Below are 27,998 nucleotides of genomic sequence, written 5' to 3'. Positions count from 1 at the left end.
GTGGTTTCCACTTCTGTCTGGTATAATTACAGCTGAACTAGCCAATATGGCTTGTAAGGCCAGTATGGGCCACCGAAGGGGAGGAAACAAAGTTCCCTCTGGTTTAATAGCACTCTGCTTCGCAGAGACAAAGTAAGGTACTGACCCAAACAGTCGATGAGACAGGTTTAGCAGTGGTAAACACACAAGTGCTCAGTGTCACTTTGTACGTAATAGCAAAGTTTGGTGTAGACCGGGCTATTACAGCCAAACTAGACACCAGAAGTGGGGAAGCATATAATGTGAGCAGATGTTTTAAAGCAGTGGTTGTGTCCTGTTCTTAAACGCTGCGGTAAGGAGGGTGTTCTTCTTTGTGGCTCAAAGCTTCTCAAAACTCTTTTACCACGCAGAAACCTGGGTTTTGGATAGATGACAAAGCCCCAGTGTTTTGCATCTTACCGAAGTAGTTTCTTTTGCTTAATTGAATTTTGAAACATTCTCAAGTGCTGAATATTATTCTTGTCTAGCTATTCCTGTCCCCGTCAATATTTAGCTCAAATACTGATCGTGCTGTCCTTTTCACGTAGGTCCTCATTCTTGAAGACAAGGATGTCGTCACTGGGCTCTAATAAAAAGCAGGTGCTGGTGCCAATTTGATGGGCAGTAAACTCAGTTTATCTGGTACTGGCTGTAGTTAGGAAGCACTGGTGATGATCTCAAAATGTGACTGTTGCATTATAAATAACTTCCAGCTTATGCAGAAAAAGAGAGGCATCTTTTATGCGGTGTCCTGCGAATGCGTCTCGCTTTCTCTCTAGGCAGCTCACGCAGATGAACCGATGGGCATCCCTCCTGCAAGTATTTTAATGGCTCGAGCACTCTGAGGAGCAGGAACTTTGTAGTTCCCTGGTGAGTTGGTTCTGTGCGCTGCAGAGCCGGTCATTTCTGAATTCCTGATAAATCAATATAAATCCATTCTTTGAGCCAGCTTCAAAGCTGCCTTTGAACTTGTAAGAGTGAAGCTGCCTGAGAAATCCAGATAAAAAACGACGCCCTTGAGTTAAATTAATTAATACTTTTAAGTGCGTCAAAACGAAAATATGTTAGTAGAAATGCTGAGGGGAGACTCAATGACACAAATGTGGTTCCTCGTTTCTGGACATACAAGTTTGGTTCCATTTGGCCATGTGCAAGTCAGGTTTTGTAGCCCATTTGAACCTAAAAACCCATTGAAAGAAAATGATTTCTAAATAATATGGATTGGTTGGTGATTGTTTTGTAAGAAAAGCCAGTATTTTCATCTCTGGTATGTGGGTGGCACTGGCACACGTGTTTTGTGCAGGATCTGATGAAGGTGTTTTCAGTTCTGAAGAGAGCTGTTAAAAAAGGTGAGTTATTTTGGGTTAATTAAATTGTGTAATACACTTCATCCTCTTCGCCTCAAAGCAACAACCCCGCACCATAAAGAACTGGAAACATTTAAGTTTGAATGTGCTAGTACAGCTCTGCCCTCTTGTGTGTGCACATTAATATCTGTGATAACACGGGGACTTGTTTTAGATCGAGTGTGGTAGGTGTGTTGTTCTGTCAAGGCTGGTGTCACCGTAAAATTTTAGTGCAGACTTTTAAATCAGACGTTTTATGGTTTCACTTCTAGTTTTACAACTTTTGGCAGCTGTCAGCCTAATTTCATTTCCCCCCTGTAAAAATATAAATTCATATCTGCTTCTTAAACCTATTGCAAACCTAATTAGACAATGAAAAGTGCAAGAAAAGTGCTAACTCTTGTAGCAAGCAAGTATAATTTGAGTACCTTTTGCTGATTTGATAATTCAGAAATATCTACCACTATATATATGGGGTGCAGTAGCCCAGCGTTAGGAGATCTAGCCATACAATTGCAACATACTACTTTAGGATGACATTTAAGTTGGCAAATTTATTTTTTTTCATCTTCCTTTAAAAGTTCTCAGTGCTAGGCAGTTTCTTTTGTATTTTAAAGTATTCTGTTTAGTTTGTCTGGTGTACTGCTTACAAATGAAATGACATCTCCTGATGTAAAATTAAAAAATCTGTGTACTAAAATAGTAACAAACAAATTTAAGAAGGGCAGCATTCATCTTTCTTAATTTAGATGGCTCTGATAACCCAGCTCCAGGTCAGAGCAGATCACCTATGCCCGTGTTTAGTGAGTGGAAAGCTCCACCCGATGCCACCCCTCTGATCTCTCCCCGCCACCTATCTCCGGGTAAGATGAATCGCTCCCCGAGGACGCGTATTCCTCTCCTTTACTGTAAAGACAGCCCAAGGCAAATAACTCAGCTGGCTTAATTTTCTGACGCCTAAGTTAAGGGAGATGCATCCCACTCAAAAATGTCACAATTAACCTTGCCTGCGCAACATTAATCCAAGCCCCTGAGTCTTTCGTGACATAATTACACGCTGGCTTTTGCCCAGCTCTCCAACATCACCCATTGCACAGGGATGGTGGCACTCACTGAAAAGGGAACAGCTCAGTGGGAGTGTGAAGTCAAAAATATCTCCCTTATTTAGGGTATAGCCAGATGTCTTGCTTATCCCAGCACAGACAAATTCCCTGGTGTTGCAAGGTCGTAGTCAAAAGTAGGTACTGATGTGAGGTTCTCTGAAGCTTGAGGGCTTGCTTCTTCAGAGTTACAAACCCTGTGTACGCTAACACCCCAGTGTCTAGAGCATCACTGCCATACATCGTGCTTGCTGGAGTCAGTGCTGGGAGGTACCAGGTCTCGTGGGCAGCCAAAAATGAGGGATGGGCACGTGGGGAAGATCTGGTAGGTGATTTTTCCATCATCAGAGTGAGGTTTCATGTCTCATGCAACATTGCAGTGACTTAACAAAGAAACGCTTCATTTCTTCCAGGTTCTGTCCCCTTTGCCCCGTAAGGTTTAAGCTTTGTAACAGAAGTCCTGCAATTTAGGCACTGTATCGTTCACATTTTGCAGCAATTTCATTCAACACCCAACCTTAATTTATTTTTATATTCATCCTAATTAGGATGAGGCAGGGCACCTGGTGAAAATACCAATGCTGTAGAAGTCCTCATGTAATGAAGACATGACACCCATGCAGTAGGGAAGAGCAAATCTTTGATCTGGGACAGACATCTGGTGTGGAAAACTTCATCCCGAGGCAACACGTCAGGAAAAACAGCGGCATTCAGAAACAGGGGCTGGTAGCAGGAAGCGCTGGACCATTTTCAAGACCACATATGAAATATCCTTCTTTTGCAAGGGATGAAACAAGGGGAGGTTTTAGCTATTACTCTCTGATGAGTGGGAAGTTTGGGAGGCTGTCGGGACTGAATTGCTGTGCTATTCCTGCCTTAATTTTGTTTTGCTTTTACATGGGAAAGCTTTTTCTTACAAAGGCCTTATAACAATTTTGGTTTCAATTTCTATGCAAAACACCTCACACCGTAGACAGAAAAAGCCTAAGCATAAGTATTTAAGCCAAAAGAAGGATTAGTTTGGAAATCCTGAAAGCACTGATCGCTACCGCGCTCCTGGAACTGGAATTAATGAGAAGCTGGTTAGGAGGGTTATTTTGGGAACGTCTGCAGCCAGCATGACTTCTTTTTGTGGGGGAAATATCTTCCATCCCCGCTTTACTGTCATCAGCTCATATCTCGGACCTCCTGTGCAGTTTTATTCTGGGGCGGCGTACTCTGGCAAACAAACACCCAAAGGGAGCTCCCTCTCCCCATTGCCTACAAGGGTATCGAGCGCAGGGCATCGAGGAGGATGAAAGCATTGAAATGGGGAAGATAACAGCGGGGGGGCTCTGCCAGGGGCTTGAATCCTTGAATATCTCCAGCGTAGAGTTGAGAGCTGTTGTCGAATCAGCCTGTTTTTTTCTAGATTAGATTGCGTTTAAAAGCAAACACGGCAAAAGTTGTTTCAGACTTGTTTTTCTTCTGTTCAGCATGCGTGCTGCTGCTCAGCAGACAGCATCAATGCTCAAAATTGGCTCGTGCAGAGGAAACAGATGGTTGGTGTCTTTTTTTGAGGCCAATAAACGAGAGTCTACTTTTTTAGTTTGCTTTTGAAGGTATGTGTGCGTTACTAAGCTTCAACCCAAGGCTGCTCGCTCTTTTAGGTCTGAATCAAATGCTTCGTGTCGCAGTGCTCAGGCTAATGCATTCGTGCTTAGGGAAATATAATTCCCCTCCTCTTGTTGAAAGGAGTCAGGGTTGCAGAGCGGTATCTCGCCAGCCTCGTGCTGGTACTGGAGGTTTCCCAGTAAGCAATCTGGTTGTGCCACTGGGAGGTCTGGGGTGGTCGCAAGCATTGGTTCCTTTACTTCTGTAACCTCCTCACTTCACCTTTCAAAGGTTAAACTGGAGCAGCCCACGCTGTGGGGGCATTTGTATGGAATAATCTGTGCAGGTATTTGTTTTGCAAATAAAAACATTTCATTTGGAGGAACTCAGACCTTAAATGCCTTAACTCAGGAAAACCACTGACTTTGAAGTCTGAGCTGGCTGCTCTTCAAGATTCATGCAATGTAAACTAGCAACAAAAATTGCCCCCCCTTTTTTTTCCTAGCGTGTAAATCAACTTTAAGATACAATTTTCATCTCTTCATATAACTTTGGCTAATTTTCCTGCAGGGGGAGGTGTAGAGTCAGAAATGTTGCCTTTTTGTTTAAACCTGCTCTTGTTTTTCAGCCTCCTTGCAGTTCTCTCTGTGTCTCGTGAAGCTATTAATACGTGATAGTAAGATCACAGCTATGAATTATGGCGTTCTTTCCAGCGTCAGGGTTGTATATGATGAGTTTTACTAACCCCAGCTGACTGTAAATAAGGGGGAACCATACGGGTTTATCGTTTGATTTAAAGGTGTTCCAGCAGCAATTTGCAAAAGGGAAAACAGAGGGAAGGGAATTAAACAGAGGGAATGGCTGCAGCCGTGTGAGGAGACGGTTGCAAAATTCTCTCTCCTTTTTTCTGTTGTTTACAGGTATTTTACATTTATAAATGTTTCTGCATTTTACAGGTATTGTTGTGTACTCGAACACCCGTATTCTCACACATGTATGCAGATATACACACGCAATGAGTGCAGTGTAGCATAAACAATCTCCACTGGGTGGTGATTTTCTGAGCTATTTTTTATCATTACCAAATTTTGAATACATTTTGTCTCCATTTATACACTTCAAACTCCAAAGCTGGATGTGGGCGTAGGCAGGATGATGTTCCTCTACTAGTTTTCTTCCCAAGCTATAATGTGTTTATATTGCCACAGTCTCAGTAAAAGCCTTTGGGTGTCTGGGTAAGGAAGAGGATTTCTTGTTCTTGTGTCTGTGCACCAGCCTAGCTAGGGATTTGTAGGATGCTTCACTGCTGTCAAAGCAGCCTGTTGTTTTTAAATTTAAAAAGCTTGAGAGCTTAAAATGCTTTCTATCCATAATTTGTACCTTATTTTGGAAAATAAGGTTCCCTGGTACATCGTTCTGTAGCAGCCTTTTGAGTTTGTTCCTTATTATTTTAGTATTATTTTTATTCAGAAGATGCTCATTACCTCTATTTCATCAGCTTTACCTTATTTCCCCACTTTGGGAGCTTGTGAAGCTCAAGGCAAGAAGGAGAACAGCACAGCTGGTTTCATCCTTGCCTTTCCCTTCCTATTGGCGTCTAATTAAACACAGTTGTGGAAGCACCGAGCTTCATTTTGGGCTGCAACCGCAGCCATGCCCAGCAGCAAACCTTCCCCAAACTCTGCAGGTGGGAACGAACACATCCCTGGCAATAATGCCAGCAAATGTCTCAGGGAGACTGAGCTGGGAATTGCAGGATGTGGTAGATGTTGGTGCTGAAAGCCTTAACCACACGTCGGATCTCAGGTTTGAGGAGCCTCCTCCAGCCGCAGGTGAAACATCATTATGGTGCCGTGAGTTTGAGGCTAAGCTGAGGACCAGAAGTACTTGTAGCCAGGAAATGAATCCCAAATCGAAAAGATCAATCCTGCTTTTGTGTCTTCGAGAGAGCTTTGCCCTCTCCGATGGCACAAGATCATAGCCTTGTGCCTTTGCTGCAGCAAAGCTCCTCTCTCTTTCTTTTTGAGCAAGATGCACTGTCCCACATTTTTTCTTTGGTGCAGCTCTGCTAATAGCAAAGCACCACGGTAGTGAGAGACTTGAATCATTCCATCCTTACTCATTAATCTTGAAAGTCCCTGTGTGCTGGTGTGCTTTCTCAAGACTGCAGGGTTTTGTTTTACAGCATCCAGTTTTGGAGTGGGCTGTAACTAGGATGGGTGACGGGCTGCCTGGTGGCTGCGCCCGTGTGGTTATGGTGAAGTCGGCTTCATCTGGCATTGCCTACAGCACAAGTAGTCTCTGGGAACCTTCTAGAGGACAGCTGGTGCTTTAGCAATTGCTTCTCCCTGAAATTTGGTTGTTTGTGCTTTTTACATGACAGCAATTTGAATAGGCTTTTATTAAATCTGAAAACCGCCGGTTGATAGCTGGTACCTAGGCTGTAATTACCCAATACGAAGACACGAGCACAAAGTAATTTCCTAGGGAGGTTTCCACAAAAGGGGACGATTCAGATTTCATTTTTTCCAGTCCTTTGAGAAAATCTATAACAGGATGAATGGAGTGAGGAGCGATGATAGTGCAGCGCAGATACAAACCTGATGATCTTCCTCCGATTCTGTCGGGGTTTCCACTCCAGTGACTTCCGTAAAGGCGCGTTGTCAGAAAGAAAAATCACGTTGCTGGGAGCAAGTTGTGCAATCAATCACTGGCCACCGAGAAAGAGGGGGATCAGATGGATTCCCTTTTGAATTCAATCAAAACACTGCAGAGCAACTGGCCTGTCTCTTGACTGAGGTATTTAATCATATATTTGGTGCCTGGCACCCTGTCGCAGGTGCTTAATGAGAGTAGACTTTTGTACTCTCAGAAAAGAGAGGCGAAAAGATAATTACACAAGCTATAAACCCTTTTCACTGTAACTACAGTTTGGGGATAATTGCATTTTCTTTAACTGGCCCTTGATCAGCATGATTTACAGAAAATATGTCTGTTTTCTCTGCTAGAATGGTCAGAAGCCCTGCTTTTCTAACCTGTGGTCCCTGCATCCCCGTGGGCACTGGATTGTAGAGGACTGTGCGAAAGGTGGCAAAGAAAGGCATGTTTTCCTGTGCTCTGCAGCAGTTACATACAAGGGACTTCTGAAAGTCCGTGTGTTGAAAAAGGTGGAAAATTGCATCGCAGGCAGCCTGAGGGACGTGATGAATGTGCTCAGCTCCTCCCAGCGAGGCCAAATTCTTCCCTGTGCAGAAACCTCGTGGTTGTGGCCTCTGATTAGGGTGAGATTGCAATCCACTGTGCCACATGAAAACTCCACTGTTCCCCATCATCCCTACCCTTGAGGAGTCTGCAGTGTGGTGCCAGTGCTTCTTTCCTTTCTTTGTGCCCCTCGCAGCAGCCCTGTGGCCAGATCCAGCCACGTGCTGCTGTCAAGGCTGATGCAGCAAGCACTGTATGGCATGACATGCCTCACCCATTTTTGTGTTTGTAGGTAACATACAGCCCAGTTAGCAGTCCTTTGCTTCCCACAGCCATTTTTGGGTGAATTAGACAAGTTCTTGTCTAATGATTTATTAATTTCCTTGCAATTTCTTTGTCTTTCCACTCTTCTCTGTCCTCTGTGGCTTCCACACCAGGTTTGGTACCTAATGTTTGTCTTGGAGTTCTTCAGAGAAAGGGTCAAACCACTGATGTTTTCTTTCTGGAATAGGCTCAGGGAGTCTATCAACATTCTTCTATGAATCTTTGTGTTTCTTTTTTGTTCAGATCGCTTATATCTATGAATTAATCTAGATATCTTTTTAGAAAGACATCAGAATTTATTTATCTTTTTTCAATTTATTTGTCTTAGGGAAAGAGGAAAAAGGAGGCTGATGTCATCTCAGTCAGGTTTGTTGCTATTTCCAAATGTGTTTTAGGAGAGGAAAAACTCCACGTGTTTTCCCAATTCTGCCTGGTTATCTGAGGAGATAGCTCAGCGCATTGCTGGGGGGAAGCAAAACTGTTTTATCTCTGCAGATGTGAATGCCATTCACTTGTGTGTCTTGTGGCTTTTTTGTTTCCTCTCAGTTTTATCTCCAGCCCAGCTCTTTTAGGTAACTCTTCTGGGTTTTGCAGTCTCAGACCCATAAGGCAGACAGTGTTTGTGAGATGTCGGTGTCCATTTTGTCCTTTTCTTTCCTTTCCTGCTTGTTTCTCAGCAGCAGGACAATGGCAGAGGAGATGACAAGGAAAGAAAACACTGCCGTGGCTCGTGCCTGTCTATGCTGCAGATGTTTGAGGTAGATTATGGTAAATTGATCAAGCTCACGCTCAAATCCATTATAAAATGTGTTCATTTCCAGATGGCATTGTTCTCTTTGGTCTCTGATGCTTTTTTGAAGTGCATGCGCAGGATCGATTGCAGCTCGATACCCAGCTCAGTGCTGTGACATTTAGCATTCGTGTTGCTGGCTGGGGTGAACGTCGCCTCTTTCTTCCTTCCCAGCACTGCTCTCAGCAGGCATCGCCGTCGTGTAGGCGGCAGTGCAGCATCCTTCTGGTCCCACAACTGTGAAAAAGCCCTTTCCTTCAGGAATTCAACAACCCATCTTGCATCTGCTCGCTGATGTGCCATCCGTATCCCAAAGCATTCATGTAGGGTCTAACCTCATTTGGTCTTTCCCACCTCAGCTGGAACACACCCCAGCCAGCTCGATTTTCTGGATGTTTTAAGGTTTTATGGTGCTCTCTGTTTCTTTTTGACCTCTCGGTAAGGCTTGCAGTACTGTTGGCATCAGACTGGAGACCAGGTGGAATTTGTCTGGAGTCTCTTCTGATTGTTCCCTATTTAAAACAGTTTCCATTGTTTGTAATGATACAGGATTTTGTAATTTTGGGCTGTATTACTAACACAAATTGGAAAAGTGTACTTTAGTTCGGACTGGAATTGGAATGTTGATGGTTAAATAGAGTTTGCAATGCCTGCCTTTAAATCCATGCTTACAAAAGAAGGTAAGGAGTACCTGAATAGGTCAGGTTGATGTGCCATCTAGTTCAGTATTTTGTGCTGGGTAGTGGCAAGATACCACACAGGGGCAACACACAAGTCTGGCTGCTTTCTGCAATTCATTTCCAGTACCCCTAAGTGCTGTATTTCTAGGAAAAGAAAGTTCTGTCAGAGCCTGGCATCTGCAGTAACTTACACAAGGAAGTCATTACAAGTCTGCCAATGAATTAGGTAACCACCCGATGCAGTCCAGAAGAGCAGCCCTCTGCGCTCTTTATGAAATAGTGCTTTTTTAAAAATCACTTTGTAGACACTTTTAACTCCTTACTTGCTGGGAAACCACGAGGAAGAACAAATGGAAAACATAAAGCTGGTGGAAATCAATTCAACTGATCGGGGAGTGTGTGTGTGCAAATGCCGTTCTTACAAAGGTCTGAGAGGGAGCAGCATTTGATGAGAGCTTTTGGTTCCCCGATCCCTGCGTTGCCCTAAGTTGGTCATGTCAGCTGTCCATCTGACCCTGCCCCATGCCGCAGGCTGGCGGTGGGGACCGTGGGGCATCCCTGTGGCCTCGGCCCCTGCGACAATCTTTGCCTTCCACGCTTCTGTCACAATATTGACTTGCAAACATACAGCTTTTTGCCAGTTTCTATGGTTACCTCTCAGCTACCAGCATCTGAGCTGCAGAAACGAGAACCAAGCAATACATTTTGAGCCGTAATGAAATGCACAGCAGTGTGTTAAACTTTTAAACCCAACACGAATATCACCAAGCAACATCCATTCGTGATTTGCCATAATTACTGCTGCAAGCTCCATACGATTGAAACACCGGAGCACAATCCTCTCCCTTCCACTGCATCAAATAGTTTTTTCTGCCAGTAGCTTCACAGCATCTCAGACCTGTGATGTTTCATACTCCCTTCACAGTTTCAAAGAACCAAGCCTGACCTCTCTAAATTATTCACACCTCGAGAATGACAACATCTCCAAAGTCTCCTTTTGTGTGTGGTGCCTATTTCCTTCTCATTCACTCCCAGAAATTTATGTTAAAGAAGTTTGATTCTTCTGCCCTACTTCTGAAATGTGAATCTAACTCATTTCCCCAAGCTGCTTCTTGCGTATTTGGAAAAACCAATCCCATCAGACTGGCGTTAGTGCTAAATTAAAATGTGTGCATAGCCAACGTGTTGCTGCTCGGTGCTGCTTGCTCCTGTAGCTGCACCAGAAGGAGCAGATGCCTCAAGCCTTTTGAGGTGGTACTTCTCTGTTTTCTGCTAAGAGACCTCATTTAGTGTCTCTGTCTCTAACAACACGTTTTACACATCAGCTTGAGAACTAAAATGAAACTGGACATGGGTTGTATGTCCAGGCTCCAGGTTTCAAGTCAGAAGTTTAATTGCACCGACGGGTGCAGTTGCTGTTCTCAAATTAGTTGTGTTGTGCTTGCAGACCAGGCAGTTCAGAATCCCTCTCGTGCTTTGCCCAGGTTCCCTGCTGATCAATCTCATTTTGTATTTTACATGCAGTGCCGGAGTTACCCGTTATAGAGAGGAGAAACTGGTACATCTATCTGCTGTACGTTCGCAGAGACTACGACGAGTGTAAGGTAAGAGCTGCTGCTGAGATTTTGCATGAGGAAGTACTTAACTGCTGTTGTCAAATGGTGGTTTTCATGCCTGGCCTAGCTGTGCTGTGGACAGGGGAGGTGCAGAGCTGTGGCCTTCCAGGTTTGCCAGATCACCTGCTGTGCCACAGGGTCGTTAGGACCCCTCTTTTCCCCATAAACCAGTACATCACCAACGTAATATCCCGACTTTGAGGTAAGGCTGAGCCTTAGTCACCCTCCTTCCTGACTTCTCTTGGAATCAGGGGACCAAAAGAAAGTAGAACTAAGACAAGGATCAAAACAGCTTTAATTTTATTAAATCCTCAGCTACAGTCAGGATTCATATGTGCAGTTCTCTAGAGTGCTCCATAAACTCACCATACGTTTGGAAGTGGTAAAAATGAAAGGATTGCAAGCTTCTCTTGTTCCAGGTGATACACGGGGTCTTCCACACTGATTATAATGCAGTTCGATAGTGCAGGTCTCTCAAGGATACTACAGAGCTGCTACAAAAGCACTTCAATCGAGTAATACATTTCTACCAAGTCTAAAAATACATCTTGGCTATCCTTGAATGATATTCTTTCATTTTGCTTGTGACACGCTGCACCTTTTGATTTCTCGTCAGTTTGGTGGGTATCATGGAAGTGGTTGTTTGATTTGGGATTTAACAGTAAGTGGACTAAGGAAATGCCAAGTTTATTAACCAGTGTGTTTTCCTGACACGCTGAAGATGATGTGACAGTGGCAGGAGGAGGGGTGTAAGAGTAGCCTTTCTGTTTTTGTAATGTGCAAAGAAGATCTGAAAATAGTTTTTCCCTCCTGAAACACCACGATCAGCCAGGACTTGTCTCTCTCTGTTGGAGAACTCCTGGGGGTGCTTAAGAAACGGGTAGGCCAGAGGAAATTCATTTAGCTCTTAATTAGCGGAGCTGGAGGGCTCTATCATCAGCGAATGATTTCCTCTCAGATCTTGGTTTAAACAGATCTAAGCAGAGGCTGGACTAGTAATCTAAATAGAAAATTGCTTCCCTTTTCCGTTGATCTGACTGCATTTCGTTGGTCTCCTGTTTTGTACGTTTGCCAGTTCCATGGCAGGCTGTAGACTCGTGGAGTGCAGAGACGTTCAGCTCAGGAAAACAGAAAGTAGCCCTGTGGATGGTGTGTGAAGGGAGCATTGACTTCTGCAATTTGTCTTTAGTCACTGAAGGAAGTAAAAGATGGGGAAAAATGTAGAGAAGACAGCTAATAACGTTTCCTGTGGCAGACCAGTTTTGCTTTAGCTGTCAGCGCCTTCCTCCTGGCTCACAGAACCATGTTTTTGTGGTTACATTGGGAGAGTTTGGCACCGGACAGTAGTTGGTTAAATAATCTTCCATCTATCCTCTCAGATGTGATGAATGTGTGCTCAGAGGCCTGGATTTGTCCCAAAGAAGATAAGAACATCAGCATGCCAGGATCCTTCTGCAGTCTCTGAACCATAGCCATGTCCAAAAGGCAATGCAGATCCTAGGTGCACTGAACTGCCCTCCGGTAGCCTCTGGCTCTCTCTGCTGGTGCTCGGTGGGGTTACAGGTCTACATAGGATGCCCCAGCTGCCTGCCTTTACACGCCGTGAGCATGAGCACAGGCAGCCCCAAACATGCTATTCAGGGCCAATACCTTCAAAAATGAAAGGTGGCATCGTTAATCCTGATGACTAAAATGGCTTTAAACTCACTGATTTCAGTACAGTTTGGGCATTCATTAATGCCCATCAGTTTTCTTTTAAGACTCAGCTAATAAACAAATGACCTCTGATGCTATTAATTTTGGCCTGGTCTTGTTAGACTCTTTCCCACTCAGTGCCTTGAGATGCCTCCTCTCCAGCGCAACTGTAGAAGCTCCCCTATTTGTCAGCGGTGTAAAAGCCCAAGGAAAAAATATTTCCTAACATTGACTCCCTAAAATCCAAGCATTAAATTGGCTTTAACCCTTACAGGGCCGCTCTTGCACCTATTCTGGCGTTGCCAAGCTTCTGACAAATGCTGCTGCTTATTACAGCGCGAGATGGATAACTCCGCCTGCTTGATTCCACTACCCAGCAAGGCACAAGGCAAACATCCCCTGGAGCCAGAGGCAGCAGCAGCCCTGCTATTGCAGTGCAGGCAGAGTGGATCTGGGGGGTGGCGAGGGGGGAGCGCAGGGACGGGCCCTGCTAAGCAGTCGTCATCACTCAGCTCTTGCTCTTCACATAGGCAGCTCATAAAGTGTGTGTTCTGCTTGCAGCAGCAACTCCAGCTCTTCCCCCTAACCGTTTTTCACAACAGAAATCTTCTGTTATGTGTGAGGGAAGGATTATTAAAATTACCAGATGCTTTTAATTAATTAAAATCACTCATGTTGGTTGGTCTCCTGCCAATACGTCTAAATTCTGTCAGCAAGTTAAATAAACTTGGGAGGAAACGCTGGGATTACAGATCATATTTCTCAGCTCAAGGCCTTTCACTATGGGATTTTTAGGGCTTAAGGAATTAATCAGATCTCTAAAAAAGATAGCTCTATTGCCTGCTCTTGCTCTGAGACTGGTTTTATGTAGACGGGGCAGTGTTGCATACCTGTGTTCAGAAATGCTTGTTTGTGTCTGAGCTGAAAGTCCGATGATAAAGTACTTGGTTAAGACTAAAATGTAGGCTTGTGGAAGGTCTCTGGTCGGGAGATCAGAGGGTATTATGTCCAAGGGGAAGAGCAGCCTGCATTTGTTCTTTCTTTTCCTTCCTTTGTTTAATTTTCTTTCTGTCAGTGAGGTTTCTCAATAATAACTCTCCTTGCCTTCACCCCGCTTTCCATCATTCCATGTGCTATGTTTGAGGTTCAATTTTCCTCCTTGCTTTCTGGGCCTTTCATTTCTATTCGTCTCGGAGGCAGGGGATAGTGGTACTGATCACACACTAGACAGAAGTACCAGATGAGCGTCAGGTTATTGCTAGCCCAGAAATCCTCCTTTCTTTCCCCTCTTTGTCTTCTATGTCAGAGCAAAGGAGGAACCTCAAAGAGAGCAGAAACAGAACGTTTGCTTCATAGTCAGTTTGCATCCTGCCCAGAATCACTCATTTTGGCTACTTTTATAATTTCAGGTCATGTGTGACTATGGAATATAGCCAAACTGCACCCGCACCCTAAGCTGTCAGCTGCAGGAGTGCATCCAACAATAATTTACATTTTCCTCAGTTTTCTTCCTTCCTTTCCCCATGTACTCATCATTTGTTCATTTGACTTTCACTGACTCAGCTGCAGTTGCTCCAATTCAATTTATTTCTTCACAAAGGGCCTAGAGTAGATACCCTTATCAGCAGAGGATGCTTTCATAGATTTCTTGTGGCGTTTTCCCCAGGTAATATCTAATTATCTTTGGTAATGGGAACGAACAGAGAAACACTGAACGGCTGTGGTATTCCTGGCACCGTGCTCTCACAAACAATGATGAATTTGCACTCTTCCATGCGCTCTTGTAGTTGTCCCAAATGCAATCCAGTGCCTGTCCTATATGTGCAGTTGTGGTTTATGTAGCTGAAACAAAATCTCTTTCACAAGTTTTGTTAAAATGTTGAAAGTTGACCACTTTTTTAGAGTTGTAATACAGCATATTGCAAAAACTAGCTGCAAATTCTGTCTTAATACTGACTTTTCCATGCACAAAATATGGTTCTGTGAATGTTGCGTTTGTCGTGTCCTATGTGATGCCACAGTTACTGTCACAAAAGGAAGCACCGTGTCTGACAACATGTTGCGTGATGTTTTAATTCAAGGTATTTCGGGGCACTCTGCTGTGCGCCCAGATACAGCACAGCTATATGTGGCACGTGCAAAAAGGTTCTCCAAATCAAAGTCACAGGAGGCATTTGGTTGGTCAGAATCATTTTTCTTTCGTAGAGGTTGCCTTTATTAAAAAATGTGAAGGGTTTATATTCGTTTGAAAACTGTCATGCTACGGTTTGGAAAGGGGGTGATGGTGGCCCAGTAAATGGGCTTCTCAGAGACAGGGATTACATTTACCCTGTGGTCTTTGCACTTCCTCGTTTCAGGCTGTCATCAAAGAGCAGCTCCAGGAGTCTCATGGAAGGTGTGAATATGCTGTCTACGTTCAAGGTATGTCACATGAGGCCTCTGAAAGTCTTAATATTGCTAAAGCCAGTTCCTTTTGATACAAGATACAGTGAACAAATGGGGACAAAAGAAGGAAACGGGTATAAAATTCATATGTAAGTATATTTGGCTTTTTTTCTACCTACCTTCTAGTGTTGAAATTTGGGATTATCACATGGACAGAGATAAGATGTTCTGTTTTCTCTTCACTGATGAGTTTGTCGTCAGTTCCTTTTTGGACTCGTGGCTCTTGGCCTTCGATGTGCTGGTGTTCGATTGGGTCGTGTTTGATCGTGTGCTGTGAAATGTATTGTGGATGTTTGTTTGTCAGAGCTACGTGCCTCTGGTGGCTGTTGTCTTGCCTCTGGCTCTAAGAGTGGTCTTCCTCTGCCTTCTCACAAACGTCCCCCAGACCTTGGTGTTGAAATTCAGAGGGCTGTGTGTCACCGTGGCAGATGACTGGACTGGGGGACAGCTGAGATTTCTTGGCCAAGGGCTTATGGCAGCCTGTAGGAGGAGGGGAGAAATCCAGACTGCACTGTAATGAACAGTTGGCCAGGGTTTCAAGATGCCTGTACCATAAAGAACAGATTTTTTTCCCAAACAAGCATGGGTCCTTTGCATGTATTTTCATTCTGTCCTCGCACACAGCTTCTGCTGGGGTTGCTGCAGGAGGAGAAAGACCAAACAAGTACTGCTATAATGTATCTGTACGCCCTGTTAGCTCCCTGCTGTCAGAGGTACCTTTTTCCTGCAGATAATGGACTAATTTGCCTGGTATATGTTGTCTTGCAGCTTTGATATTTCGCTTGGAGGGGAAAATTCAAGAATCTCTTGAACTCTTTCAGACATGTTCCATTCTGAACCCTCGAAGTGCTGACAACCTCAAGCAGGTGGCACGATCGCTGTGAGTGGTGTTTTTATTGTTTCACTTTGATGTGCTACCCAGGACCTTCCAGGTTTTGTTTTTCTCCCAGGCATCAAGTGGAATCTCTGGCTGCTTAATTCCAAGCATGCTTCCTCCTTATCAACACTTGAGATGCTTTCCAGAAGCGTGGGCTACCCTTTAAAGCACATTCTCTGTTACATGCTTGGCTGCTATTGTGTTGTGTGTTTTTTTTTCTGTATTTTTTTTCATTTGTGTTTGTGCTTTAAGTGAGAGAAGTAGCACACAGATTTCCAGGTCCAGAGCTAAAGCAGCAGCCTTGGGCAGTGTAAACTTGCCCTGCAGACCCCTTTCTGTCTCTGAGTGTCCAGTCTGCTTTTGATCACCCGTGCTTTTCCTTTGAGACAAAGGCAGATGACAGAGCCTGTGGATTCATTCCTTGCATCTCCAATAATGTAAGGGAGTGCAGAATTAATGACCTTGGTCCTGAAAGGGAGCAGTGCTGACATATTGCTCAGATTGGAAACTTCTCAGGGCTTCTCAGGCAGGTCTCTGGAGAACTAGCAAATAGCATCATTTCTCACTGGCAAAGGTGATAGTGGTTGCACAGCAGGGTTTCAAAGCAAGAAAAAATAAAAATTGAAATGCTTTCACAGGTTTCTTTTGGGGAAACACAAGGCAGCCATTGAAGTGTACAACGAAGCAGCTAAACTCGATGAAAAGGACTGGGTGAGTGTTGTGTTGATTTGGAGATTACTGTGCTGTGCAGATGTTTCTGCAGTTTTATGGAGACAGCTGCAGACGTGTTCCAGGCAGAGGTGAGCTCATGCTGCCTGCAGTGTGAGCTGCAGGGCTGAGAGGCAGAATAATGATGCTGATGAGGCTCAGCAGCCGCTGGTTTGGATCGCAGGAGCAAGGCATGATCTCAGCCTGCAGTCCCACACCTTGTCTTGGGGCACAAGCAGCAGAGAATCTAGCAACGTGTGTTTGAGCTTTGCAAAGTACCAGTATCAACACAGCCATATATAGTACAAAGAGCTAAATGACATTAAGGACGGTATGGGAGGTGCCTCCTTTGGTCATCATTAAACCCTCATTATCACTAAAACTTGCTTCAGTAATTGGGAATCCTTTCATAATGCAAAACACCATTGAAAAAGATCGCCCTCAAATTAGCTGAAAAGGTTACTTCTTATCTACCAAGCATTATTTACTTGGACAAAATGTAGGCTGATATCTACAGAAGCAATAATAAATTAGCTCTTTCCTCTTAAGAGGAAAAGAAGGAAGGAAGAACACTGCAAAGGGAGATGTGTGACAGGAGGTGAGAAAAGAGAGGACGCGGCTTGCAGTTAGCTGTGGACAGCCTTCTGCAGGTGGCCGTTTTGCCTGCAGAAGTGTTGTTCCTAAGACAGACTCGCCACATGTGATCTTTTTTGCTAAGACATGATGCACTTGCTGACTTTAGCTGTACTTTTGGTGCTCAGTGTGTCTAATATTGAGGCTTGATACCAGAATACATTTGACGTTACTCTCATCAACTCATTAGTGCCAAACAACTCAGAAACCTTTTATGCTGGGGATCGTCCCTTAGCTAACCAAGCTACCTGCAGTATGTGCTTGGCATGACTATGACCCTATTTACAGCCACAGCAGGCAGACTTCAGTGGGCATTTTGATCAGTTATTTCCCGTACCTGGCTCAGCACTGGCAGCAGCCTGTGCTCTTTGCTTGTGCTGCCTCATTCTGCAAGCCGCAGTGACCAGGAGTAGCTCTTTGATTCATTACTGTTCTCCACAGTTGGAGAGACACATCGAGGAAAGTATCATTGTGAGGGTAAATAAGAGAGTTTCCTCTCAAAGGTCAAGGCTGTCTAAACTGATGAAGCAGTGAAATGCTTACCAGAATAGAAACGAGGAACTTGTGGACCTTGCTTTTCAGCTCCGCGGGATGTGCCAGGGCGAGGAAGATGACAAGTAGCTTGGCTGTTACACTGTTGGCGATGAATTAGAGGCATGATTGTTCCCTATGGTGGCACTAGAGTGTTTAGGATGCCAAAGTGATCTTCCTACTGTGTTGCAAACGTGTTTCAGTTGCCAGAGATCCTGGATATCAGCCCTTCTGGTGCTTGACTTCTTTTTTGGAAAGTTAGAAGCATCTTTAAATTTTGTCCAGCTGGATGCAGTGTTGTGTGTGTCTTTGTGATTGTACAGGTAGACGGAGAGCCACCCATGAGGGCAATGGGTGTTAGCTTCAGGGATCTCACTGGGAACTGAGTCACATGAAGAAAACAGTCTTTGCTCCGTATTCTCCAAAGAGACCATTGTCATTTCTGTGCTTTAGTCCCTCTGGACTGTAGGCTTTCCCGTTCTGTCAAAGTTTAGCTCTGTAGGTTCCTGGAGAAACTGGAATTCATAGGTTTATTTGAACTAAAGCAAGAAGGGTATGGGCTGGGAGTCTCCCTGTCCATGTCAGCGATGACTGTTGTCACTGGTAAATTACGTATCGTATCTCAAACTTCTTGCTGATTGGGTTTTGTTTTGCTTTGTCTCATACAGGAGATCAGCCACAACCTGGGGGTGTGCTACATGTACCTGAAACATTTCAACAAGGTAATGCAAATGCTCATCTCACCTACCTGACAGATGGGAAGCAGGGATCCTAGAAATTTCACACTCTGGGGGTTTGAGGTGGACCCTTTGCAATGCTGGGTATCAAGGAAGCTTTTTGCTTCGGTGTTCATTTCTGGGAGCAAAAGTTCATGAGCCGTGTCTGTTCTCATTTGCATGTTGAATTATTTTGAGTCAGCTGAAAGTTTGTGAACTTGGATAAGAGTGAAACTGAGCTTAGCCTTGTTGCTGGCCAGGAGGCTTTTCCTGAACTAGAATTTTTCAGAGAGCATTTCTGTTCTTAAAAGGAATGTTTGAGGAACCTCAAAGAGCTGCCTCAAACGAGACAGAAAACCAGCTGTGCTCCATCAAGAGCTGCATCTGTTTCAGAGCCTTTTAAAACCACTGTGGTAAACATTGCAGGTTTTGTGAGGAGCAGCAAACCACTGAGCATGCCAATTTCATCTTCTTGCAGCAAGAGAAGTGTGATGGTTAAGACCCAAGCTGTTTCCCCAGCATAAAGCTCAAACTGCTGCATCTTGTGAATAGTCTCATTGATCTGAAGGAAAACCTGCTTCCCCTTGTCTCTGGCAGGATCCAGGAAAACACAGCACTTAGTCTTTGTTCCCAGTTTGGCCCAATTGCTCCCTGCTGCTCTTTCTGGTGGAATGCTGTGGTCCTTGCAGGCAAAACCCCGCTGCGTTCCCTGTTGGAGACATTGCTGTAAAGCAGGATGCTGTGGAGCATAGGTTCATCAACGGGATTTGTTATCTGCACTAGCAGTTTCCATACTGGGACCTGCTAACCTGCCAGCTTTCCCATAACTGAGACATATTGGTCACCCTGGGCAGCAGTGTGTGCTGAATAATTCCTGGGGGACATCTAAAACACAACGAAGCCCATGGGGATGGCTGTCTTTTCAGTAGTTGTTGGTAACATAGTGCAGAATTCCTTTAACCCGTCAGCATTTCTCTTTCTAATATATGGTGTGTCCAGAAACAGCAAATGTTCTTTGCAGTCCTGCTGGCTAGGCCTGAGGAGGTAAGAGGAGGACATGTTGCAAAGCGTCTCCTGTTGGAGGGGATCGGTGTGTGCCTGACAAGGGCTGATTCATTCCCCTGGTTTACTTGGCAATCCCTGCTTGCTGCTGGAGTAAGCATTTTAGCGAGGAATAAACTGCAACGTACCTGTTAACCTCACAGGGCTGAGGCTTCCCTTAAAGCAAACAAATTCAAGCACAGGAACAGGCCTGTGCTCCTCTCTTCCTCGTGAGGTTGTTGCCTCTTGGCTTGGAGCATACTGCTTCCCTTTTTTTCTGTCCCAGAAAGCTCATGGCCCCCAATGCAGAACTTGTTTCAACAATTAGCTGGGCTGGGCTTTGCTAGCAGGGCTCTCCGAGCTCAGGGGGTGCTAGCTGTTCCCTTTCCCTAGCTGCTGTGGATTGCTCTTGGGCTGTTGCTTCACCGAGGAATGATCACTGATTATTTTTTATTCTCTGTGGTTGTGTGTTTAGGCACGAGACCAGCTAAACAATGCCCTGGAGCTCAACAGACATGATCAGACTTACAAGATGCTGGGAAAAATTCACCTTTTGGAGGGGGAGACTGATAAAGCCATTGAAGTCTATAAGAAAGCTATAGAGTAAGAATATATATATATTTTTTTCTTTTTTTTTCTGTCAATGTTCCATCCTATGCCAGGATTAATTTGATGGGTGTCCCAGATCTGAATTGAGGACACAGTTAAAAAGCTAATGGTAATTACAGTGTCTCTGTGCAAAGCAAGCACTTTGCAAGCTCTTCAGCTGTCTCTGCTCTCAGCTGTAGTCCTCCTCCTGCTGACAACATGTCAGGGAAGAAGGTAGCTGTTTGAAGGTCTGCCAAGAAACAGTGGAAAACAAATGGACAGAAATGCCTCGGAGCAAACATATCCCAAATGGACTTAATAAATCCCAAAGGTTTTTCTACCAACAAGATCTAACCCTGGCTGTCTCTCTAACCCCGACTGTCTGTCAAAACTCAGTTGCTGGGTTTCTCATGGAGTGATTTGCGTTTGAAGGAGTGTGAGTAGGCAGACTGGAGATGGGCTGGTGCATGGTGAGTTTCTCCCACCCTGTCACCATTTCTGAGTACCAGTCTGTCTTTTTTAGGACGTTCCTGAGTGTCTGATTTACCGGTGCTTTTAAAAATGTAGGCAAAAGACTAAAGGAAAGCAGGAGCATGTCAGAAACCACTGGAGGATCTGCATTTTGTACTAGCTGTTTTTCCTTCTTACACATCTGCTTTTGGCTGCTCTCTGGCAGTATATTGGGTCGGGTAGACATTTGGATTAAGCTAGAATGTTTATTACATAAATAATCCTTGCTAAGCATTTTAGCAGGTTTATACTGGTTATCTTGCTGCCCCCCTCCCCTCCCTTCTTCCTCACTCCTGCTTTTTTCTTTTTGTTCTCATCTGCCCGCTGCATTTAGCTTGCTGTTACCAGCTGTAGGTTAGTCTGTCGCTGCTCTCTGTTTATCTTCCAGCTGCAGGTTAGTCTGTCACTGCTTTCTGTTTATCTTCCACCAGGCACACAGGTTTTGCTCCAGTTGAGATTTAAATGTGCCTGTGTGATTGTACATACTAGATTTCTTAAGACTTGATAGCAGTGACTTGAAAATTCACTTCTGTTAAGTGAGGCCACAAACATACAGTGTCCCTTTCTACTTTGTTGTTGTTTTTTTTTTTTAATGCTATTTATTTCTTCAAAACCTCCTGGGAATGGGGATGCTTTTAAAAATGTTCATGACATTGCTGCCTGAACCCCAAATTAGCCATGAGGGTTTGGGAGTTGCATGCAGTAACTGAAAACACTAAGGGCGTCCTTTTTGAAGCCTTACTGTGCTAAACAGTGGTGTATATTGTCCGAGGTGTGTTAACTACTAGAGCAGTGCCTGTGGATTGCAGTGTACCACAAGGCAGTCCACAGCTCGTAATCTTTTTGTAGAGTAGTGAATGGCGAGTCTGATGATGAATGTGTGGGATCCATCAGAAACGCTGAGGTTTGTCTGTCACACGTGGCCCCAGAAGCTGGGGAGGGATTTACAGGATCATTTATGGGAGACAGGAGAACCCCATTTTCTATTTCCAGGTCACTCATGCAGGCTCACTGTGAAGTTTAATAAAACCACATCCTCTTACCATGCTTCCAGACCTGTTTCAAAGAAGCTACCTTCAGTTCTTACTAGTATCTGTAAGGCATTTTGAAATCTTAGATGTATTATTGTTCAAAGGAAGTCCCCATGATGGTAACTGTTCCAATATTTGCGTATTATTAATAATAACAGTTAATTTCCTAGTGTGACACTAGGGCAGTGTAGCATAGCGATGCCATGTTCTGTATTTACCTTGTTCTAGAGGGGCCAATTCACAATGCAGCTCTCTGGCTTTTGTGTTACAGGTTCTCTCCAGAAAATACAGACCTCCTTACAAAACTGGGTTTAATTTACTTGCAGGTACTGAAAACTTCCCATATCTATTACATGAACTTACTTATTTACAAAACAACCAAGACTGTTTTATAGAGTTAATTTCTATCCATCCTTATGTGACTACCCTGCGTTTCTGTAAGGACTGTATTTATCACGACAGAGCTTGCTTTTCTCTCCTTTTCTTCTTTACTTTTGCTGCTAACAGTAAGTTGATCCTGGATCTGAGCCAGAGCAGGAATTCTGTCTGGCAGCTGCCCTAATTCTGTTATAAATCCTCTAAGTACAGTAAAACATGACTAGTCATTACCTTACTTCTGGAGCTGGAGTCCAGCAAGTTAATCTACAACAAAAGCAGCCATGAAAGCAGCATTAATGCACCATAGAAGAAAATCATTGATTTAAATAACAAAAGCATACTTATCACTTATCTGTGAAATGTATGGGCAGGACCATCTGATTATTCCAAAAGTAAGCTACCCAAGGAGCAAGCGGGCAAAGAAGAGCTGGCAGTATCAATCCTGGCAGGATTGATGGGCTAGAAAACTTGCACTGAGTGCTAATTCAGAAAGCTCCTTAAGCATTTCCCTATCTATTTAGATGCTCGAGAATAAGGTGTAGATCTTCATAAACATTGTCTTACAATGGAAATAGGGAAATTGGGATGGAACAGTGCTCAGCATAATCCATTTTTAGGATTTGTTTTGTAAATCATCAAACAGGAATGTGTGTGTAAGTTAGTAAGTGGAAGCTCTGCAAAAATCACTTTTCTGAGTCCTTTTTTTAGCTGAACAGAAATTTGGGTGTCCATAAAGCCTATGTTTTCCTTTCCTATTCCTGATTTTCTGATACTCATTTACTTCTTTTCCCAGCTTGGGGATTACCAGAAGGCTTTTGAACACCTTGGAAAGGCACTTACTTATGACCAAGGCAACTACAAGGTATCAGCAGGAGTGGAAATGAACCAGCTGACCTCTTGAAACTAATTCCAGTATCAAAGCTTTGCTGTCTGTATCATTGAGAGGCTAAAAAGGATTATGCTCCAGAAAACTTTTTCCAAAATACATTTCTGGGACCTTTCCCTGGAGAGGAAACTGGATGTGTGTGGAAGCAGAGAAAGGGAACTGGGCAGAATATGTGGTGTTAAATGCATCCCTTGTTTTTTAATTTGAAGTTGCACCTAGTTTAACAAACTGAATTTGCTTTGCAATGGAAGTCTTCCAGACGTTGTTTTAAAAATCCCAAGACCTGTGCCTGGGCCACTGTGATTCCTAGGCATGGAGCACAGGCCCAAGTGATGTCCCATTACATTATTCTCCCATCTGCTAATAATCCTCTGTGTTTCCAGCTGTTACATACAAGTGTGACTTTTCCTTGGCTCCAGTCCGGAAAGCTGAGCTTGGCATCTAGGTTTCATTTCTGGTTGTGGAACTGCTTCCCTTTTTAAACATGTTACTTCATTTCTTGCTGCCTCCTTTGGTACGATGTTAGCAAAGTAGAATATTGAAATGCATGGTTGACAACTGATACATGAATGCAAGCCAAATGTTATTGTGAAAACACCTTTACACTTACAAATTTTACTTGTCACCATGAAGTATCATAAATGACTTAACTAGCTTAGTGTGGTTTAAATATATATGTGTTGCAGCCACTTGCCTTTTTTCCCCCAATGCATATTTCCATTAATTTGCAGTATCAACTAGTTGGTGTGAACTAGGCTGCTTTGTCTCGCTTGTGTTTTTTACTCTCCAGATAACTTACACCAGAACTGTTTCTATCAGTACTTGCTGGTAAAAAGAAAGTAGTAGTGCATAGATCTTCTCAGACACCTGGGCTGTAGAAGATATGCTATCAACCCAAAACATACCCTAAGCACTTTTCACATTACAGGATTTCAGAGACTGCTATGATTGAGATAGGGCAGGAAAAGGTGGACTCAAGTCCCTCTTTACCCTGTCTTCACTGTATGCTGAGAGGTTCTGGAGGTTCATCTGCTCCTCACTGTTGGTGTTGGAAGCCCCTAGAAGAAAACAACTGAAAAAGTTAAATGGTTGTTTTTGAGATGGCTTTAGCTTAACAACTTTATCATCTCATCATGTTTGGGAAACGCAGTTCCTCAGCTGGTTGCTCTCCTCTTCTCTCAAAGGCCACCTTGGCGGCTGGCAGCCTGATGCAGACCCATGGAGACTTTGATGTTGCCCTCTCCAAATACAGGGTGGTGGCCAGCACCATGCCTGAAAGTCCCCCGCTGTGGAACAATATTGGGATGTGCTTCTTCGGCAAGAAGAAATACGTTGCAGTAAGTATCTTGTTTCCTTACTTTTTTTCACTTTTTTTTGTGTTTTCAATTTTATGGAAGAACACGAGTCCTGTTGTGGCAGAGACAGGAGGTCTGCTTGGGTGGGCTGCATTACAGCATGCTTATTCCTTTTTGAAGGCTATCAGCTGCTTGAAGCGGGCAAACTACCTGGCTCCCTTCGACTGGAAGATCCTGTACAATTTGGGCTTAGTGCACCTGACGATGCAGCAGTACGCATCAGCTTTCCACTTCCTCAGTGCTGCCATCAATTTCCAGCCCAAGATGGGAGAGCTGTACATGCTCCTTGCAGGTATGTTACACGCCGTTATGCAGCTCTGGTGTATATCCAGCTTAGGAGATGCAGCGTTTTGGAGAGGGAAAGTTTGGCCTTAAGGAAAAAAACATTGGACAAAGGCTATACCAAATTCCCCAGCAGGTCACCGGTGGGTGTAAAGCCTGAATAGTCTGTTCTCTCTCAGTAGTGAACAGAAAGGTTAAATTGCAGTTAGATCCAGGTTACACATTTGAAAAAAAAAAAAAAAAAAAAAAGAAAAATACAAAACCAAACACTTTTTACCTTTAAGAGTTTGGGTTTGTGTTGCCTAGAGGGTGTTCATGTCCAGCACTGGTAATTTTTGTGATTTGGTGAGATGAGTAGTTATAAGAAGGGACATTAGAAGAGTTAATCCTCACCTGCACTGGGGGCAGTAATGCAGACAACCCTGCTAGCACCTATTTATTTCATGATTTAATGACAGTCAGAAGTATCCCAAAAGTAAAGTCCTCGTGAAGTATCATTTTCTGTGTGTACCTTTTCCTTTGGTACAGTTGCTCTGACAAACCTTGAAGACATTGAGAATGCAAAACGTTCCTATGAGCAAGCTGTGGCATTGGACAAGTAAGTCTTAATCACATCTTTTAGCTCTTTGATCACGCTGCTTTTCCTCCCTGCACCTGGTTTCCTTCACATGCTTTGTTGCTCTGACTACTCTGACCCAAGACGGTTTTCATTAGGGAAATATTTTTATTCCTGAAGCAATGCAAATCAGTTTGAAAACCACTTGTTTTTTTTCCATTCAGGTCAGCTCTGAAAAATGAAAGAAATTTTGTTTGAGACCAAACCAAAGCTGATTTTTATTTTGCTGTTTATTTAGTGAGTCAGTGATGATGGCTTTGGATTCCAGTCCTCCTTTATTTACACACAATGGAGCAGATTCAATAGAAGGAAACCAGCCATCCCAGAATATTTTGTAACCCAAAGTTCAAGCACTGGCGAGAGCACTGAGAGGCTTGGGTTAAAGCCTGTTCTGAACTGGTCAGAGGGAAGATTTTAGCTGGGAAAATGTGGGCAAGAAGCTAATATAAAGCATATAAAGGACAGTGGTGCAGCTCTTTCTCCTCCATTTTCTTAGCAATGCCGGTGTTTGCAATCTAGCTCTTAAAATCAGAGCACTTGCTTTCAGAAATGTTAAAGTGAGCCTTTCAGTGGTAAAGATAGTCATTTGCGTCATTTCAGGCAGAAAAAACAGATTTGTCTCAAATTTAGGAATAGTTCTGGCTGCCTGGGTCTGCTTTTCTTTACCTTTCATTTTTCACTTTTCACATTTTAACTAGTGGGAGGTTTGATGGCGATTCTCCCCAGTTTACTGCGAATATTTGCATACTGAGAGCAGCCTGCACAGTGAGTCTTAAGGCAGGCTCTTTTCCATAGTGGCCACCACAAGATGGCAGGAGAAAACACTGGTCCCTGTCCCCTCTAACCTAGGCACACAGGCCAGGCTTAATTCTGGGAATTCTGGAAGTTCCCAAGGCCATTAAAAAAAGGCAGCAAGTTTAAAAGAATAGTGTCTGACCCCTTAGTGCAGTTCCTTTTGCAAAGAGGTGCTGTAAATGCTCTTGGCACTTTGCTGAGAATTGCCTGGCTTGCATGCATGACAGAGCCCTTGAATCGGTTAGCCCGGCGCCACCAGCACACATCTGGCACTGAGATTCTTCATGATTATGCATCAACAAAGTTACAAAGCAAGATTTAAATATTTCTACTTCTGCCTCAAATGCCAGGACGTCTGGGCAGCCTCCTCACAGGAAGTGAACCTGTGCAAGCCATGGTCAAAGATTTACACGTCTTGCCGTGTGTTTTGCAATTATGCATCAGCTGTTCTACCAAAAGCTCCAACCAAGATCCAGTCAGCTCCTTTGCCTGGCTTTCCTAATCAGAACTCCATGTCTAGCAAGGGCGTGCAGGATCTTAAGCTCATTCAGACTGCTTAGTCATGAGTTTGTGTGCTTTGATCAAAGAGAGGGAATAGGAATCGAGCTCCCCAACTTTGCCTAAATATCTGGCACCAGTAGCATGCTACAGCTTTATAGTTTCACCAGGAAAATAAAACTTCATCAAAGCAAAAATGAATACAAACTGCCACTGACTGCTGGGAGGAATATCCAGGCTCTGTCAGGCTCTTTGTGCCTCGTTCAGCTGACATGCCTTGTATTCTCTACAGTTATTTTGTGGCTGAATCCGTGTCCCCGCAGGCTTGCTTTCTTGGCACATTATGAGCTGTTTGGCTGGGATGAAGGTAGCTGTGTCTGTTCCCATTGCCATAAATACTTTTATAGCCACGCTGTGACATTTGGTCTGGGTACCATGCTGGGGTCTGGAAGGGAAAGTGTTCTGCCAAAATCTTCAAAAAAGATGTTTCTTCATCTTAATACTGGTTTTAGCTCATAGCTGTGCCTTTTTTTTTTTTTTTTTTTTTTTTTCCCTTTGGTTATTTAGCTATTGATTTTTCTAACCATTATATTGCTTCTCAGCTCTTGAAGGATAACTAGCATGATAGGGTTCAATTAATTTTAAAAGTGGCTGTTCCAGATCTGGCCAATTTCTGGTTTTGGTGTTTTGTTGTGTGAGTCTGTTTTTGTGTTTTTTGTTTTTTTTTTTTTTTTTTCTTCCTGTTTTTATTGGCTTTTTTTCTTTTTTTCCCTCAAGAAATCAGGTTTTTATATTTATCTGCTCATGCATTACATCCCTTGCTTTGGCAAAGACGATGAGGAGGGTGGTTTTTTTTATTATTATTTTTATTGCAGGATCAGTGTTCCAGTTTCTCAGATAAAGGAAATCCAATGGTGATGAATGCTATTGGATTTCTTCTAATAGACTTCTTCCTTGCAGCGCTGTCATATAACTTACTGAGGATGGATAGTCATGGCCTGCAGACGATGCTTTCTATTTATTGAACAGTGATGGCAGAAGCCTTTCCTTCTGCACTTTTCACAAAGGAAGCTCTCTGTCTTGGCCCCCTGGGTGTGGGTGCTGGAATCTTTGGATGGCTCCAGCTATCCCTGCCATGCTCCAGGAGAGGGCACCAGTCCCACGCTCACATTTATTGAGCGAACTCCAAAGCATCCCTGGCTGACCCGTGTGCAGGGATACACGTACACGCTACGAGCTGGCCAAATGCAGCCTCTGCTTTTCCAGGTCTCAGCCTTGCAGCCAGGATGAGCCGAGTGTCTGCCTGAGCTCCTGCGGTGCCCCTCTTGCTGTTCGTTTCTTTGTCAAATAACACCTATGCACTTTGCTTCAACAAGTTAAGTGTGAGATTCAGACTGCTGAAGATGGTCAGAGCATTTTGCTGAGTGTAAACCTTGGCTTGTGAAGCAGCTAGAGAAGGAAGAGGTCTCTGAGGGGTTCACTGAATCCCAGAACCCAGGGAAGCAGCTCGCTCTTTCCTTCCAGCTGAGTTTGCTCACATTCCTGGCTAAGCTGGAAGAAAAGCTGCTGCTCTGGGTTAATGTATCCTGGTGAAGAAAATGGGTACTGTAGAAAATGAGAGCACATGGAACTATTCCATTCTTGTTCCCAAAGGTGTAAGTGGTAGCACGGGTAAATACAGCGCAGCGCTGGTTTCTGCTCTCAGCTGGGCTTCTGTTGCTGCTCTTTTAAGTCTGACAAGTGCA

General features: G+C 43.9%; 1 protein-coding gene across 4 annotated transcripts in view; it reads left to right on the top strand.

Annotated features, from left to right (window-relative positions):
• The window catches only part of BBS4 (Bardet-Biedl syndrome 4), a 40,028-nt gene that overhangs the window by 6,859 nt on the left and 5,171 nt on the right, over positions 1-27,998 (top strand). The window contains exons 1-12 of one of the 4 annotated variants that reach the window (XM_013097218.5): positions 5,745-5,889; positions 10,577-10,656; positions 14,721-14,784; positions 15,577-15,688; positions 16,324-16,396; positions 18,226-18,279; positions 19,790-19,917; positions 21,715-21,769; positions 22,615-22,683; positions 23,892-24,044; positions 24,183-24,354; positions 24,873-24,942. In XM_013097218.5, the coding sequence (XP_012952672.3) occupies positions 5,772-5,889; positions 10,577-10,656; positions 14,721-14,784; positions 15,577-15,688; positions 16,324-16,396; positions 18,226-18,279; positions 19,790-19,917; positions 21,715-21,769; positions 22,615-22,683; positions 23,892-24,044; positions 24,183-24,354; positions 24,873-24,942 (1,148 nt within the window). In that variant the 5' untranslated portion in view covers positions 5,745-5,771. Of the gene's footprint in view, positions 1-5,744; positions 5,890-10,576; positions 10,657-14,720; positions 14,785-15,576; positions 15,689-16,323; positions 16,397-18,225; positions 18,280-19,789; positions 19,918-21,714; positions 21,770-22,614; positions 22,684-23,891; positions 24,045-24,182; positions 24,355-24,872; positions 24,943-27,998 lie in introns of those variants that run through there. The other 3 variants (XM_027466209.3, XM_021270662.4, XM_013097220.5) reach the window with 3 other exon arrangements.

Source organism: Anas platyrhynchos, chromosome 11, assembly GCF_047663525.1.
Source record: "Anas platyrhynchos isolate ZD024472 breed Pekin duck chromosome 11, IASCAAS_PekinDuck_T2T, whole genome shotgun sequence".
NCBI lineage: Eukaryota > Metazoa > Chordata > Aves > Anseriformes > Anatidae > Anas > Anas platyrhynchos.
This window is presented reverse-complemented; position numbering and strand designations above follow the sequence as displayed.